This window comes from Hippopotamus amphibius, chromosome 6 (assembly GCF_030028045.1).
Source record: "Hippopotamus amphibius kiboko isolate mHipAmp2 chromosome 6, mHipAmp2.hap2, whole genome shotgun sequence".
NCBI classification, from domain to species: Eukaryota; Metazoa; Chordata; class Mammalia; order Artiodactyla; family Hippopotamidae; genus Hippopotamus; species Hippopotamus amphibius.
In genome coordinates this window covers 9,936,023-9,951,851 of record NC_080191.1, presented here as the reverse complement: position 1 = coordinate 9,951,851, position 15,829 = coordinate 9,936,023, and the positions used below count along the sequence as shown (strand labels likewise).

The 15,829-nt window shown below is 48.1% G+C and overlaps 1 protein-coding gene across 3 annotated transcripts in view; it reads right to left on the bottom strand.

Moving 5' to 3' along the window:
* Nucleotides 1-15,829, bottom strand: part of SCML4 (Scm polycomb group protein like 4) — a 65,717-nt gene that overhangs the window by 26,818 nt on the left and 23,070 nt on the right. For 2 of the 3 annotated variants that reach the window (XM_057739643.1, XM_057739644.1), the window contains exon 1: nt 2,989-3,130. Coding sequence is in view for 1 of the 3 variants with exons in the window: in XM_057739640.1 (XP_057595623.1) it covers nt 12,405-12,599 (195 nt within the window). In the remaining 2 variants the exon portion in view is untranslated. Of the gene's footprint in view, nt 1-2,988; nt 3,131-12,404; nt 12,600-15,829 lie in introns of those variants that run through there. The other variant, XM_057739640.1, reaches the window with a different exon arrangement.

Genomic DNA, 15,829 nt, shown 5'->3' with positions numbered 1-15,829 from the left:
TCACAGAGCACCTGGCCCAGCATTTCCCCGAGCATCAAAATGTGTCCCACTGGCCCACCAGGAGATGATTCTTGGTGGTACTTGGTGTATTAGTTTCCTAAGGCTGCAGAAATTACCACAAATTTGGTGACTTAACGGGAATCTATCTTCTCCCAGTTCTGGAGGCTACAAGTCTGAAATCAAGGTGTAGGCAGGGCCATGCTCTCTGCAGGCTCTAGAAGAAGATCCTTTTTTGTCTCTCCCTGCTTGTGGGATGGCCAATGATCTGTGGTGTTCCCTGGTTGCTGGCACACCACTCCAACCTCTGCCTCTGTTGTCACATGCCATTCTCCCTGTGTGTCTGTGCCTGTGTTCAAATTTCCCTCTTATAAGGACACAGTCATCGGATTAGCGCCCATAATCCAGTGTGACCCCATCTTATCACCTCTGCAAAGGCCTTATTCCCAAAGGAGGTCCCTTTCACAGTCCCTGCGGTTAGGACTTGAACATGCGTCTTTTTGGAAGACATAAAAACAGGTGAACGTTATTTTTATAGTCATATATTTTAGTGTACGGCAATAAAATATAATTAGCCCATCAAACTATGCTTTCACTGATAAGGTATGACTGCTTAAGACGACTGAAGGCTATGGTTAAAAGAAATGAACCCCTTTAAAGGAATATATTGAGTAAACACTTCTATAGCAAAAATTATGAAGGTGGTAAATTAAGAGTAGAATGACTTGAGCTTGCCCCAAATCCTCTTTTCAGGCAGGGTAGTATCTGGAGAGGAAAATAAAGTAAATAAATGAACCTCTTATTTAAAAGCTTCCGAAAAGAGATTTTACAGTCTCCTCACAGTTAGGTCATTGTGCCACACACCTCACTGCCTGAAACTCCTTCCTTACATCCAACTCCAATCCCTCCTGCTTTGGTTAAAAAGATGGCGGCTGGATACATACCCTTTATACTATTAAAACCATTAAGTCATCCAACATACAGGTAAGATGAATTATAAGTATGGAGACTTCTAGTCGTTTAGGGATTTAATAAAGTGTGGTTCGTGAATTGTCTGTTACCTAAAACCACTCATTAAATTTGGCTTAAAAAAAAAAAGAAAGGAAGACTAAATCCATCCTTGGAGAGAGAACTACTTTTCAAGCGGAACACCAGATGGGGCCAGCAGACCTAGGATTATCCGGAGCCCGAGCCCAGCGTGGATCCAACTTCCACACACACACTCGCGGCAAGCCACAGGGCTGACAGGTTAAGATGTCCCTGGTCCCTTTCTCCTGGATTCTTAGAAAATCCCTTCTTGTCTGAAATGAGCCGCCTTGTCACCCTGGCACCTCTCATTAAACAAGAAGATCCAACCCAGCCTCTATTTAAGGCCGTTTCATCGCTCAGCAAAGCAGGGTAAACAAGAGGCACTTTATGTACTTCTCTTCCATAACCCCCGCCTCTATCCAAAACACTAAGCATGCCACTTGTAAATCATGAAAGCTTTCCTCCAAAAGAAGGAATAACCTGCTTTCATACGATCACAAGAGCACGCGTAAACGGAAAGGCACAGGCACAAGTGGCACGTTCAAAGAAGCCTGCCGCGTTTTCAGGGTTTAGTGTCTTGGGAACGTTCAGGAGAGGCTGGTGTGCCGTTTTCACCATGGCTAATCTGTTTGTGGAACATGGTTTCACTCAGCTGCTATATATAAAGCCTGCCTCTTAGGCCAACGAACCCCCTAGAAGAGTTCAAACCCACTCAAGCCTCAAAGGATACCTCTTTGCTCCTGACTCTGAACCAGGTCGACGCCTCCTTGCTTGGGGAACAAAGCTCTAGGGTCTGAGTCAGGAGTGTGTGGACTCCCCCCCTCCCTCGGCACCCCCGCAGAGGCCTAGGGGATCCCGCTGCAGCCTCGGCCCCCGGGAGGCTCTGCGCCGCCCATCCTGCTGCAGTTCTGGAGGGTCAGCTGAGCACCTGGAAAGCAGAGAACCTCCAAAGAGAATCAGGAAGGGGCAGAGGGACAGGACGGAGAAAGCCAGGAGCCTGAGAGAGAAAGAGAAGCTCCCAAAGCAGCGCGAGGGGCCCTGGGAGGAAAGAGGGGCCCACGTGGGTGAGACTCCAGACACTGCTGACCGAGGTTTAGCGCAGGGGTGTTGGCCCCTTTTCAGGTGGGACGCAAGACCCAGCTGCTCAAGTGAAGTGAGCTTGGATGATTTAATTTATTTAAAGAATTCTAATGGCACTTCATCTGGGTTCTCTAACCAAATGAAGCCCTGGAAAGTAGCAGCACCCCCATCTACAAAATTATTCTCAGTCCCTCTGCACGCAAATAATAACCCTATGTCCCAGTCTGAGACGTTGTTTTTCCCAGCGCTAAACAGTTCTCTCTCTCTCTGTCTCTCTCTCTCTCTCTCTCACACACACACACACACACACACACACACACACCCTCCACTCCCCACCTGTTTCCCCACATCAGTCAAAACTTCCGAGTTGAAGGAGCAGCTACATAGAGTGAACCCTTTCTACAGTCAGCTCTGCTACCTTCCCCCCAGGCTGAAAGCCATTGCCTCTTTTGGGACTGATTGCCAGTGGGTCTGCCCAGGCCAGCAGGCCACATGACCCTGCCCAGGCTGGCAAGAAGGTCAGACCACTGGACCAGTGTCCAGAGGACTCCGTGCGTAAGGCCTTGGCTCTGCTGTTTAAAGAGACAGCAGCGCCACGGATCCCTGGCCTTGAACCCCAGATTAGAAAAGGAAGTAATACAGTCGGTCTGATAACACCGCCACTTGAATAACTGTGGAATAACTATTCCCCTCTGCTTAACCAGGTGCCACCACTTAAGGAGCACAGCCAGGAAGCTGTGGGATGCAGGGAAAGAGACCTGCAAGGAGAGAAGCAGAAAGAGCAAGGGGGGCAGGAAGGAGAAGGGCCAGGACACAGCAGCAGGTCCCGGCAGAGCTGCCCCTCTCTTGCTCAGAGCCCACCACCTGGGCCTCATTTCCTACCTTGAGTGGCTGGGTCTCTGCCACCAGGCAGCCTCCTGCACGCTCCTCTCCAGCACCGCCCCGGTGCCCAGCATGTGCTCAGTGCTGTGGGAGGCAAGGAGGCCCTCTCAGGGACGTCTGGGTGTCAGAAACCAGCAGATTTCCCCTCTGCCCTCCTGCTGCCTTTCACTGAGGTTCTTGTGGACGTTTGCAGGTTTCCTTTACTCCGGCTCGGTCCCGCCCCTTGTTCTTGCTCAGATAAGCCCATCACGTTTTCCCTCAGGGCCCTCTGTGGCCTCTTGTCCCAGCCTTCCTGGTTCAAAGGGCACCAGGCCACACCACCTATGAAGTTTAGCCTTTCATTCGCTTCAATTAAATTTTCCATTAACTTGGTCTCTGGCCAGTATAGATTTTTCTCGTCAAGCTTGTCTCTAAGTTCAGATCACTCAGCCCTCAGAATTAACGTTATGACTCCCCTTGGGTCCATTTACGTACATTTATATTTTCTTTCCCGGTGAGATGTACAGAAACCAACCATAATTTTAATGCCTGACACCTGAACTTCTTTAATCCTTTCCAATGTTGCTGCTTTGCCTGAGACTTTGTTATTTAAGATTTAAGATTTCCTCTTGCAGAAGTTTTGCCCAAAGGCTATTTTGCCCAACGTCAGCCATTTGAGAGTCGTGAATGCCCTTTCAGTCTCCAGAGGAGAGCAGCTTCCCTGAACACCCTCTCTGCGGTCTCTTCTCTGCAGCTCTGCCAAGCCTCTATGCCAAGGCTTATGGGAATTCCCAGGAGGTGGCGGAGGGTGGGAGTGGCGGACCCTGCGTAGTCCAGCTCTGTTTCCGCAATTGCCCCCACACTTTTTAGTCTTTCATAGAACTCTGGGGAAATTTAAAGTGACCCTTAATCAGGAAAATGTTGCCATCCCTGGAATAGAGGACACCATATAAATTTTGGTTCTAAGTGGACATCCTAATTTTTAGGGAGGCTTTCCAGTAATTCTCAGTGAAGCAGGCTGCCATGTTGTGAGAAGCTCTGTGGCGAGGCCTGAGTGGCAAGGAACCAATGGCTCGTGGGAAACAGAGTCGTGCCAACAACCACATGAATGAGCTAGGAAGTGGGTCCTGCCCCAGCTGAGCTCTGAGATGCTTGCAGGCTTGTGAGAGACCCACAGCCAGGGGACCCAGTTAAGCTGACCTGAATTCCTGAGTCACAGAAACTGTGAGATAATAAATGTTATTTTCAGCCACTAAGTTTTGGGGCAGTTTGTCACACAGCAATAGGTAAATAACACAGCGGGGAAAGGGGAATTTGCTTCATTCCTCTTGCCTCTGCATATCTAGGCTGGAAGTTGTAATAATTTGGTAGCAGCTAGGATGTATCTGCTATAGAATATCTAATTCTCTGTCAGGAAGTTTACAGGATTCTTTTTTTTTTTCCCCAAATCAAAGGGTTTGCTACTTATGTCTGAGACCCAGAAACTACCCACTAATAGGAGAAAGTTCATGGAATTTATCTTAGAAGCCTACTGGTTTCCATAGTTGCTTCAGTTCCTCTCGGCATGGTTTGCCATTTTAATCCCAGTTCTGATGCGTGGTCGGTAGATACTGGTATGGGTACCCTGAAGATATTACCTTAGGACCCACCACAGGGGCTCAGCGTATAGGTCCAGAGGAGCAGCCCAAAGGATAGCATCTCCACTTACAGCTACTGTGGACCCTGGAGGCTTGGGCATGGCCACATCTCACATACTTGATCCTCTGTTTCCATCAGTTCTTGTGCTTTCTGTGTTGTGATGTAAAAATCAGAGACCTTGGTCACCATCTCCTTGGATCTCCTTAGAGACCGTGCCGATTCCCTACATCTACTCTTCCACCACAGGCAGGAGTCTCTTTGGACAGGCCTGCCAGAGATACAGAAGGCCTTCTGCACCTGACCCAGCTGTCCCCAGCATCGTCCCCAGTTCGAGAGTGGCTCATGGGGGATTGATGTGTAGGGGTGTCACATGAAGGACAGTTAACTTCATGGAACAAAGGTGAAAATTCCAGTAGATTTGTTTGTTTGAAGAGAGGCATGGGACAGGGGTAGGAGTGCCTTTCAGAGAATTCCTGAGACCAGCCTTGTAGGAAGAAAGAGTTTATACCGCCTGTTTTCTCCTCCATCCTCCTTCCTAGAAGGAGCTCTCCCAAACAGCAGAAAGCCTACTTGGGATTTACCACCATCATCATTCCGCTCCTCAGGTCTTGGTTGTTGGCATCTTTAATCCACAAAATGACTTTATTTTTGACCTTGGACAAGAGGAGCATTACCGTCATTTCTTTTTGTTTCATTTTAATGTATATGCTTGCTATTAAAATATTGCCAAACTGGTCAACATGATTCAATATTGGGCTGTTTATCCCAGATTTAAAATACCTTGGGAGGTTCCAAAAACTTAATTTGAACATTCATTCATTCATTCATTCATTTAGCCAATAATTATTGAGTCCTTGTGCTTCCTCAATGTCTATAAGATTCAAAAGAGAACCTAAGCCTTACAATGCAAAAGGACTCAATAAATTACTGAGCATTGTAAAAATCTATTTCAAATTCTACAAAACCCAGGGTTTTCCCTAGTGGTTACATTTTCCCCTTTTAGCTCAATGTTTTAAAACAGGTACAGATATTATACTTTAATGAATGATATCATTAAAAATATAATAAATAGCTTTTCCTAAATGAACTCACATTGGCACACAGCGGAACAGGAATTCTACACTGGCAAATACTCCCTGCTCCACGCCGTAAGGGCTCTGGCTGGGCTTCTCCTGGACCTCTCTGTCTGAAAATATAGGCAGGCCTTTATATTTGCTGCAGAACTTGTAGACATTCTTCTTTCCACCTTCCCATCAACAGTTTCTGCAAAGATTCTTAAGAACTGAGCTTGACACTGATACTTTGTTCTCCTTCCAAACGACCCCCTTTCCGATGCGTGGCTTGAGAACCAGGCAGCTCATTTAGTTCCCGTGGCCGGTGGCTAGCACAGGACGAACAGAGCTCTGCAATATCCTAATCACTGGCCTGCACACGCCTTCCTTCATTTCTTTTCTCCCCCCATCATTTCACATATTATTTAAAAATACCAGGTCAAACCATGCCTAGTGTCGGTGGAGCAGGCCACTTTGTGTGGGTTTTGTAGGGATGAGAAAGTTCTCCTGGTGTCTAGGATGATAGGCTCTGCCTGTCCTGTGGATGTCATCCAGCAACGACGCAGATAGGGCAGGAGGATAAAGATGAGACACTCCTTGCGGCCAAGATAATAACCCAGAAGGAGGAAAGATAATTGATCTACCTGGAGTGCCATTTCTGCCTAGATTTTGCTAAGTGGGCATGGATGTTTGTTTTGTTCTTTTACACCTTTGCTAGAAGACGTGGCATGGGGCACCACGAGACACCTGTGAACATCCACTCCAGAGCCAGGAAACAGGACACGCACCCCACCCAGCAAGTGTTGGCTAATGGGGCCCTACCGATAGGCTTGGGAAGGGCCAGGGAAGGAAAGACTTAGGCTCAGCTTCTGCCCTGTCTGTGTGGCCTCAGCTCTGCAGGTTTTACAAGTAGAGGGAACTCAGCAAATGTTTGCCGACTGACCATATGGATATTTCTGTATAATGGAATTCATGCCACTTGATAGGCTCTATTTCCTTTTAGAAATAACCTTTTGGAAAGAGAGAGATTCTCTGGACAGTCATTCTCTGTAGAGCTATTACATTAGACAAATCTGCAGTTCAACAAGAAGCAGATTTGATTTCTAGATGCTGGGCGTAAAGGTTCAACAATAGTGGAAGGTACCTGCGTGTCTGTTACTCCAATAGTTTCCTGGTGCCTGGCTCCAAGACCACCAGCCAAGGAAGAAAACATCAAGTCTCAAGAATAAATGTCCTTTCTCATCTCCCACCCCCACCACCTGTGTATCAAAAAAGCTACTCAACAAAAAGTAAACAATTTGTTCCCATCACGTCAAACCTTCAAAAGGCAGGAAACCAATCACTAAACTAGATCTTGCAAACGAGTTCAGCTAACACATTTGTGGTTTCCAAAGAAGATCTCCCCAACGCTTGGTGAGCAGACAGTTTGTTCTGTTGTGTCGCATAGAATTTGAGTCGGTAAATATTTACTGTGGACTTGTTATGTCTCGGGCTCTGCTGGGGACTGTATGTCCCTGCCCTCAAGTCCACCTAGCAGGGAGACGAGGTCTGGACCCAGGTTCTAGCAGTATAAGGCAGAATTAAGTGCCAGGGAGGGGTCTGAGAGAACAGATGGCTAGGGCCTTCTAGGGACTCGGGGAAGCTTAGAGGGCAACAGCGACCCCGCTGCCAGTGGCGGTCAGGCCACTCTGAGACATTTACTTGTCATCATTCTTTCCTTTCTTTCACTCTCTTCCCCAGCACTGCAGACCTCCTCCTTCTCCTCTGGATTTGCACCAGTGCTCCCTTGCCTGACCACTCTGCCCCCTCATACCCCTCTCTTCTTCAGCCCACAGACACCTCCATGGGGCACCAGATCACCCTCAGCAGCAACGCTTTTACAGACGTGGCGCATCCTAGTGCGCGTGGAGAGACTTATTTTACTGAAAACCTGAAATAAATTTCCCTCTGTGAGCAGGACTCCGTCAGCGCACACTTTCTCATTCAAAGTGTGGTCCCCAGTCAGCAGCCGCGCAGACATCACCTGGGAGCCTGTTAGACATGCAGACTCTCGGGCCCCACTCCAGCCCTCCGGAGCCAGAATCCACATTTTATCAAGGTGCCCGGGCAGTTCCAGGGCACGTTAAAGTTTGAGAAGCACTGGCTAAAGCTTACTTATGATTGACATCTTTTTTTTTTTTTCCAACATTCATAGATAAGGTAGAATTTCCCCATGATCATCTCAGGACTTCTGCCAGAACCACAAATGTTATCAAATCCATGATTTTGCTTCCATTCTCCTAAAGCTTCCAGAGAACTGCTCTTCTGAAAACATGAACGTTTGGCTGTCCGTTAATAGAGCTGGAGGAAAATGACTGAAGTTCTTGGTTTCAAGCCAAGAACTCTAACTTCCAGACTGAATTCAGGCAGCTGAGTGGGTCTGAAGCCTGGTTTTCCCTGAACACAGAAGAAAGATCATTTGTTGAGAGTTTATATTTCAACGACCTGAGGAAGAGATTTGGAAGAAGCCCTCTCTCTGCTCTAATGTGAGACCTTCTGTCTCGGTGTCCTCATCTTACCCTCTGGGGGACCCCTCCCCAAGGCTTCTGGGGTCCTCACCTCCTGCTGTCCACGGCCATCCTCTGCCACCCCTAGACATGACTCTCAGCTCGGAAGGGACCAGAGAGGACATCTTGCTTGTCCTCCACTAGGTTGCCAGAGTTCGCCCTAATGGCCCTGGCAAGTGGACCTCTGCACACTTGTCACCAATAATGAGGAGATCACTCCATCCAGCAGCTCTTTCTACTTCTGAATGGCTTTGACTTTTCAAAGTTCTTTACAATGCCAACCCCACCTGACTCCTGAGGGAGCTGTCTTCTGAGAGTTCCACCTGGTTATCTGGGTGCCAAGTGCTCTACCTGGGAGAGTATTCCCTAAACCTAGGCTTCTCAAACTTTCATGTGTCTTCAAAACACCTGGGATCTATTGTGAAGGAGGGAGGGCTGGCCGCTGAGCTTTTCCTTTCTCAGGTGATGACAATGCTCCTGACCAGAGTTTGAGTGGGAAGGCTTAAGGTTAATTAAATCTATCTTCAGGGCCACAGAGAACAAATCCACGTGACCTGCTCTCATACCCTGGGACAGAAAATCATGTTTTCCCCAAATCTTCCATTTATTTTTTTATAGTTCCTTATGTGTCATGGCTTTGCATTTTCTTATTGTCTGATTAACTGTCTTCTGGAAATGCCCTAGTGAGTGTTGACAAACCCTCTAACTGTGTGGCACCAAACCTGGAAACACTCCAGCTTTGACTGAACAACCTTGGGGCAGAGCAGGACCTGGTTCAAATGAGTTCAAGCCTGTACGACCTTATTTAGGAACGACGTGGCCCTATGGATGGGTATGAAGCCTAAAGTCAATAAAGACTTCCATCCCTTCCCTTATAAATACACCTGCCTTTCTTGTCACAATCATGGGAAAGTGGATAATAAACTAATTCCTTATCCAAGGTAATAACAACTTGATATGTTATCCTTTAAGGGAATTTTGATGAAGCAATCCTAAAGAGGCAATGTCTTAGTCTAAAGGCAAACTCTGTAACGGTGTCTTCCTAGGCTTCATGGCAGATGGGTAGGAGAGAGGTATGCCGGGGGCTGCTCAGGGCTCACCGTGCTGTAGCTGCTTCCTCCACCCTCCCTGAGGCCCCCAGACACAAGAAGCCACAGCGCTTGCTTGGTTCTGTAACACCCAGGGCATGAGGAACAATTTCCACATGGTCGGTTAACCTGGAGCAATTCATGTTTTCAAAGCAGCCATGGGCTAGAGAAGGGCTCACGAAGACCACTGGAGTCATTACTTCCAAAGCCAAGCCAACCAGGAAAGAAACCAGCTTTCAGGTAGAAATACTGGCCTCAGTCAAGGGAAGAAGTGAAGCTGGTACACTACACTTTCTCCATGGAAAAGAAAGGAACCTCATTCAGCATGGGGTGCTCGGAAGGAGAGAGAATAAGGTGGAAACCAAGGCAAGGGTTTCCCCAATGATCACTTAAGGAAAGCTGAAGGGGGCTTCCTGGGACAGGATGTTAAAATGAAACTATTTTAGTTTCAGTTTTGGCTGAAGCTGCAAGACAATAGACTCTCCATTCCAGAGTGAGATGTGGAGATCTAGCAAAAAGAGGTGGTGGGAAACCAATTTTACACCTGTAGATGACCACCCGTATGCGGCCTGCAAAAGAAACTGTAGAGGCTGAAAAGCAGGTTGACTGTAAGATGAATTGTGGAGAGAACTGTCCCATATGTTCCAAGGGCTTCATTGTGGCCGTGTGAATAGCTTGATATCTGTCCCTGGGGCTCGAGAGACACAATGGATTATTTTTGATTCTCATGAGAAACCAAAAATGTCTGGCTGCAGTGATGGCAGAACAAAGGAGAGGTGCCTGCAGAGATCAGCCTGCATGCCCTGAGTTTGTTTGGGCAAAGGATGTTTTTAAGGGACCAGATGCGGGCCATCAGGGGAGAGATCTGAAGTGAGATTATCTTAGATCCTTTCCATAGGACTGTCTGGAGGCACAAGGGGGCCTCAGCAGAAAGAAGCTAGAGATTTACCTGCAGACGCCTTGTGGCTATGGGAAGAATGGCAAGTGACCAGCCAGAGAAGAATCGTCTTTGTCCATGTCAAGAAACATGCAGATGAGAGATGGTAGGATCACCAAAGGACCCATGCAAGAGCCCACAGGATGAAGAATCAGCTTGAAACACCTGCCAGAACCAGGGAGCCTGATGCCAGCTCAAAGCAGGATTAGTCAAGTAAAAACTCGCCTACCTCTTGCCTCTCATTCTTCCTTCACTCTGATCAGGAAGGATTTGGAATCACAATTAGCTAGACAAGGAAGGTGCAAAAACCTATGGTTGGGCAGGAGGTGGAGAGAAGCCAACCATGCCCTCTTTTACTGCTGCAGGCAACGGGCCTGACGCAGAGCTGAGCTGGGAATGGGAAGTAGTTAAATCTTTGAGTGAAATTTAAAGTTTCATGATCACACTGACCTGGACATATCAATGATTCACTAGAGAACGTTTTGTTACCTGAAAGGAGCCAGAAAAGTCACCGGATGTGCCCTAAATTCCATCCATGGACCGGGAAGAAGTGGTCTCAGAGGAGGCATTCATGTAAAGGAGAATGGGAGACACGAATTATGTGGCTTTATGATTAAGTCCCATGGGTCATTGCTTGTTCAATGTAACAATGACACAAGGGTTTGGAAAGTGAAATCAGATCATCATCTGCTATTCTCACTGCAAGATTCACTGGAAGATATGTTAGCTTTACAATGTTTCTGAGTCAACTAAGGTTTACAGGAGAGGCCAGATTCATAGACTGTCAGAAGCAGAACATTATACATGAGCAACTCAGCCCCTCATTTCACACAGGAAACTGAGGCCCAGAGACATGAGAAGACTTTCCCAAGCTCACACATATTGAGACATCAAGAAAAACACAGACGTATGTAGCATCTGCTCACACAGACTATATTTAATTAGGGAACTTTCTTTGTAAAGGCCAGATTTCTTCCTGTTTCTCAGATCTCAGAGTTTAAACGAAAACTGTAGACAAGGTTCTTGACAGTATATGAGAAAACCTATGCTAAGAATCTAAGTTTATCCTGCCCTGAGGTCCTCCTAGGCTTAAACATAGCCACTCTTATTATAAGTATCCTTTCGTTGAATGCACTAAGCCTGTCTGTGAGCACATACCTGTCAGATTTTCATTAGTCACACTGGTCACTCAATACCTCAAAAACTTCCCTCAGTTCACACATGTATTTGCCTTATTCCATAGCGGGGTCTCGCGTGGTGCTTGGAATAGAAAAGGGTTCACCAAATGTCTGGAGAATGACATAATGGCTAGATTCCAGTTTCACTGTCTGTTCTTTATGTTATCAACAACAATGCTTCCAGAGAAAGTAAAAAGGCGACGTATCTGTTCATCCTTGGGAACCTGGAATCTAGAACCTGGACTCATGTTCAACTCCTTTCAAATCCATAACTCAGGGCTGCCAAGTGGGGAAGGAGCAGCTCCCGTTGGCGTCTAGCCCATTGGGCAAGTCCGCCCACGTGGCCTTGCTGCCATGCTGCCCTTCCCACTGGCCACTTCCCTAGGCTGAGCTATTCTGGGGCTGGTGATACAAAAGGCATTCAGCCCCCGGGTCACTTTCCACCCTGTGATGAGAGAGTAACACTAACTCTCACTGGAGGACGTACGTGATTTATGGCCGGGTCAAATTCCTGCTGTGATAGACACTCTGCTACACAGTTTATTGACATGGATAGGAGTCTGAGACCCCCCAGACAGGACCACTGTAATCGATTCGTTAGCCCTTGTTTCTTCAGGATTTCTTTGTTCTTTAGGTTAGTAGTCCTTCAGTTACTCAGCAATGATGACTAAATGCCCAAGAGTCTTTTATTAGAAGAGAGGAAAAAAATCACTCATTACATATGATGCGGTCTCCTGGTCTAAATTCTAATAACACAGGCCTAAAAGCTATAATGTCAGCTCTCAGTAGCTGGAGCCATCTCTTCCCACTGCAGCCTGAGTGGGGACCATCGGGGTGTCCTTGGTCCTGGTTGGCCCTGACTGTTCCCTGGGTGCCACAGGGACAGCCTGTGAGCCTCCAGCAGCAGAGCTCCCAGGAGCCCCCTCAGCGGCAGCCTCCCCTGCCCTGGGAGGGTGGAGACACATGCAGGCCCCAGAGGACAGATGGGCAAAGCCTACCTGACTCCATCCTGCCTTCCTGGCTCTCGGGGGCATCCTCGGAGGCGCTGGCGCCCCTGGGGAAGGGCTGATGGCTGAAGAGGTCGTCACACAGGAGGCTTCGGCACAGCTTGGCAAGAAAGCGGAGGACGTACCCAATGCTGTTCACCACGGGCAGACTCCGCAGGTGCTGCTTCCCGTCAAAGGATGCGGAGACTGGAAAAGCACAGACACCAACTCAGGACGGGACTCCGGAGAAAGCCGAGCCGGTCAGCCCCGGGGAAGAGGCTTTGGTTTGTTCCGTTTTATGTCGTTTTTAACTCAGTTTTATTTGGATTCCACCTGTTTTTTCACTAATGTCCTATTTCAGTTCCAGCGTCTCATCCAGGAGACCACACCGGGTGTAGCCGTTGCGTGGACCCAGTCTCTTCGGGTTTGTGACTGTTTCACAGTCTTTTCTTGCGTTCCATGATTTTGACAGTCTTGAAGAGTACTGGTCAGGTATTTTGTAAAATGTCTCTCAGTTTGGTTTGTGTGATGTCTTTCACATGATTTGACTGGGGGTATGGGTTTTTGAGGAGGAAGACCACAGAGGCGAAGTGCCCTTCTAATTGCATCGGGGTGGGGGGTGGCGGGTGGCGGGGGTGTACATGACAGCCACATGACATCACTGGGCTGTTAACCTTCATCTCCTGGCCAAGACAGTGTTTGCCACATTTCTCCACTGTGTTCTTTGTATTCTCTTCCTGGGAAATAAGTCACAAGGTCCTACCCACACTGAAGGGCAGTGGAGGGGGTTAAGCTCTTCTCTTGGAGAGGGAAGACTCTCTACATCATTTGGAATTCTTCTATGAGGAAGAATTGTCCCATCTTCCATTTATTGATTTGTTTATTCGTTAATATCAGTGCAGACTCAACATATGTATTTTGTACTGTGAGTTGTCCAATATGTTATTCATCTTGCTAAATTATTCCAATTTTTGTCTTTGGGAGCCTTTGGATGGACTCCTGTGTCCCCCATGACATACCCTCATTTTTTTAAGCAACTCTAGATAGACAGATCTAGGTCAATAGGTAGGTCTAGAAGGATACGTCTAGATCTAGATATATAGGTATATTCAAATGAACCTGAGTTCATACTGAGGTCTTCAACGAACCCAGCACCACAGCGTTCAGGGTTCCTTCAGCCTTCTGGGGAGGAGTCTTTATAAAAGAACAATAATCTCTCCATAGTAATTCTAGATGAAACTCAATTTCTCTCGGGTTCCCAGAATTTAGAAGAAACACCAGTTTCTTCCAGCCCAGAGCGTGTTTCTTTCTGTAATCCTCCACACTGCCCTTTGCTGCCCCATGAAGCTCGCACACCAGCTCCAGTGTGGGGAACACACAAGAAGGTCCCCAGAAGAACATTCTGCTCCCACCTGGGCTCTGCCCTCAGCACCAACACCTGGAGGGCAGCCTGGATTTTTATACTATATCTCCCAAAGGCTGGCACACTGCAAAGGCTGGGGCAGGGAGAACACAGCTAATTATGATTTCAGAGCTAAAAAACAAACAATAAAAAACCCCATACCCATTTAAATTAGAAATCAAAAGAATCTATCTCATTTGCGTAGTTTTTTCTAGTTTGACAACTTATCTTTCACCTTGTTTAGGCCTTCTGACCATCCTGTGAGGACAGTGGAGAAAAGGTTATGATCCCATAATACAGATGAGGAAACTGAGGAGAAGGCCCGGAGTGGTTTTTTCCAGCTCATGGAGCCTCTAAGTAGCAGTTGCCTGTCACTTTACTGCTCCAGGTGACTCTGATTGGGAAAGCCAGCAAAGAGCTGCCTAGATCTCAGTACAGGGGTCATCCTGGCCACTCAAACACTCTGGAAATTCCCTCTCAGGGGGCACTGCTGCTTGCCTCCTTAAAAGACTAGGTGTGATGGAAACTGAACCCACAGAAGGAGGGTCTGGGGCATCAGGCCTGTGCCATGTCAGTGTGTATACATTCCCAGAGGTGCCTGGAAGGTCACATAATAGGAAAATTCCACCTCCTGAAAACAGACGTGGAATTTGTGAGGTTACAAAATCTGTCCCTCTGGGAGAGTGTGACCAAGGCAGGGCATCGCAGCAGGTGTGCTAGGAGCGGGTGGTGGGTACTGCGCTGCTGCTCCCCCTTAGCCTCTGGGGTGGCCCGAGGCCCATCCACAGCAGTTTAAGTTCCTTTAGCCCATGGTGCCAGCACCAGGCTCACCATTTTCTACACATTGTGCCATGGGGATGTTTAGAAAGCAGTGCCCTAAGGATCAGGTTCTAGATGGAAAGTGGGAGAGGCTGGCTACTTCTCCTTGAGTCCCTCCCTAAACCACCTTGGAGCTATCACCACTTTGCTGGGCTTCCACAACACCATCAGAAACATGAAAGACCACCTTGCCACTTCACAACCTCAAGGAGGCCACACGAGGAGGCCCCTCAGCGCCACTGCATTCTCCAAGACCAAGTACTCAGCTCTGGCCCTCCTGGGAATCCCTCGGCCAAGGGAAAGTTGGCAGGGCTCTGCCCGCTCGTGTGTTGGTACCAGGCACTGCAGAGCCTCCTCCCCAGCTCCAAGGCCCCTGAGGGCACAGAAAGGCTGAGCAGGAGAGCGGGGAGAATGGGGTCAGTTCTCCTGGCTCAGTGGGCGGGGGCCACGAAGAACTCAGATGGGATTCACTCAAGAGCAGGGGCACATGATACAGGAGGAGATTCCTCTTAGCACTTGGTCTGTGTCTTGAGCCCTGCTATTTAGCAAGGAAAAGGACAAGGCCTTCAACCTCAGAGGGCAGTCCAGGATTGAGACGCTGGCTCTCAGACAGAAACCAGGAGAAGAACAGCCAAGGAGCTCTCAGAGGCCTGACAGCAGGACTCTCCTCCTGGCCCCTCTTGGTACAGTACTTCTTCGTCCAGTCTCTGCCCACATCTGCTGAAGTCTCTTAAAAGTCACCTTGGGTCAGACACATGCACCCAGACCTTGCCAAGTTCTATTTTAATCAATTACCAGCAAATCAGACCCAGCTTCCTCTACTCAGAGGGAACTCCAGAGGAGGGCTGACTCAATCAGAGCTGGTGAAGCTGTGCTGGAACATCTCCCCATCTGCAAGCCCTTGGGGTCGATCTGGAGTTAAATAAAACACTTATGCTTTGGTTTTTCAGGACACAGCCACATTAAAGGCTCCTCTCTCCGACCCTCTGTTAGCCAGCCAGCAGGGTCACCCGTGCTGGCCTGTGGCTGGGGAATCGTATTCCTTTTCCCCGGTGATATGGAGGCTGTGTCCATGATGCTGGGCCAGAGAAGACACCAGGGTGTCCCTTTGGAGTTAAAGCATCTTGCAAAGGCCTGTAGCTCCAGGACTTAAGGACAGGTGGTGACAACCATTGTGCATGCGGAGAGCCTCGGGTAAGAGAGACAGAACCTCTGT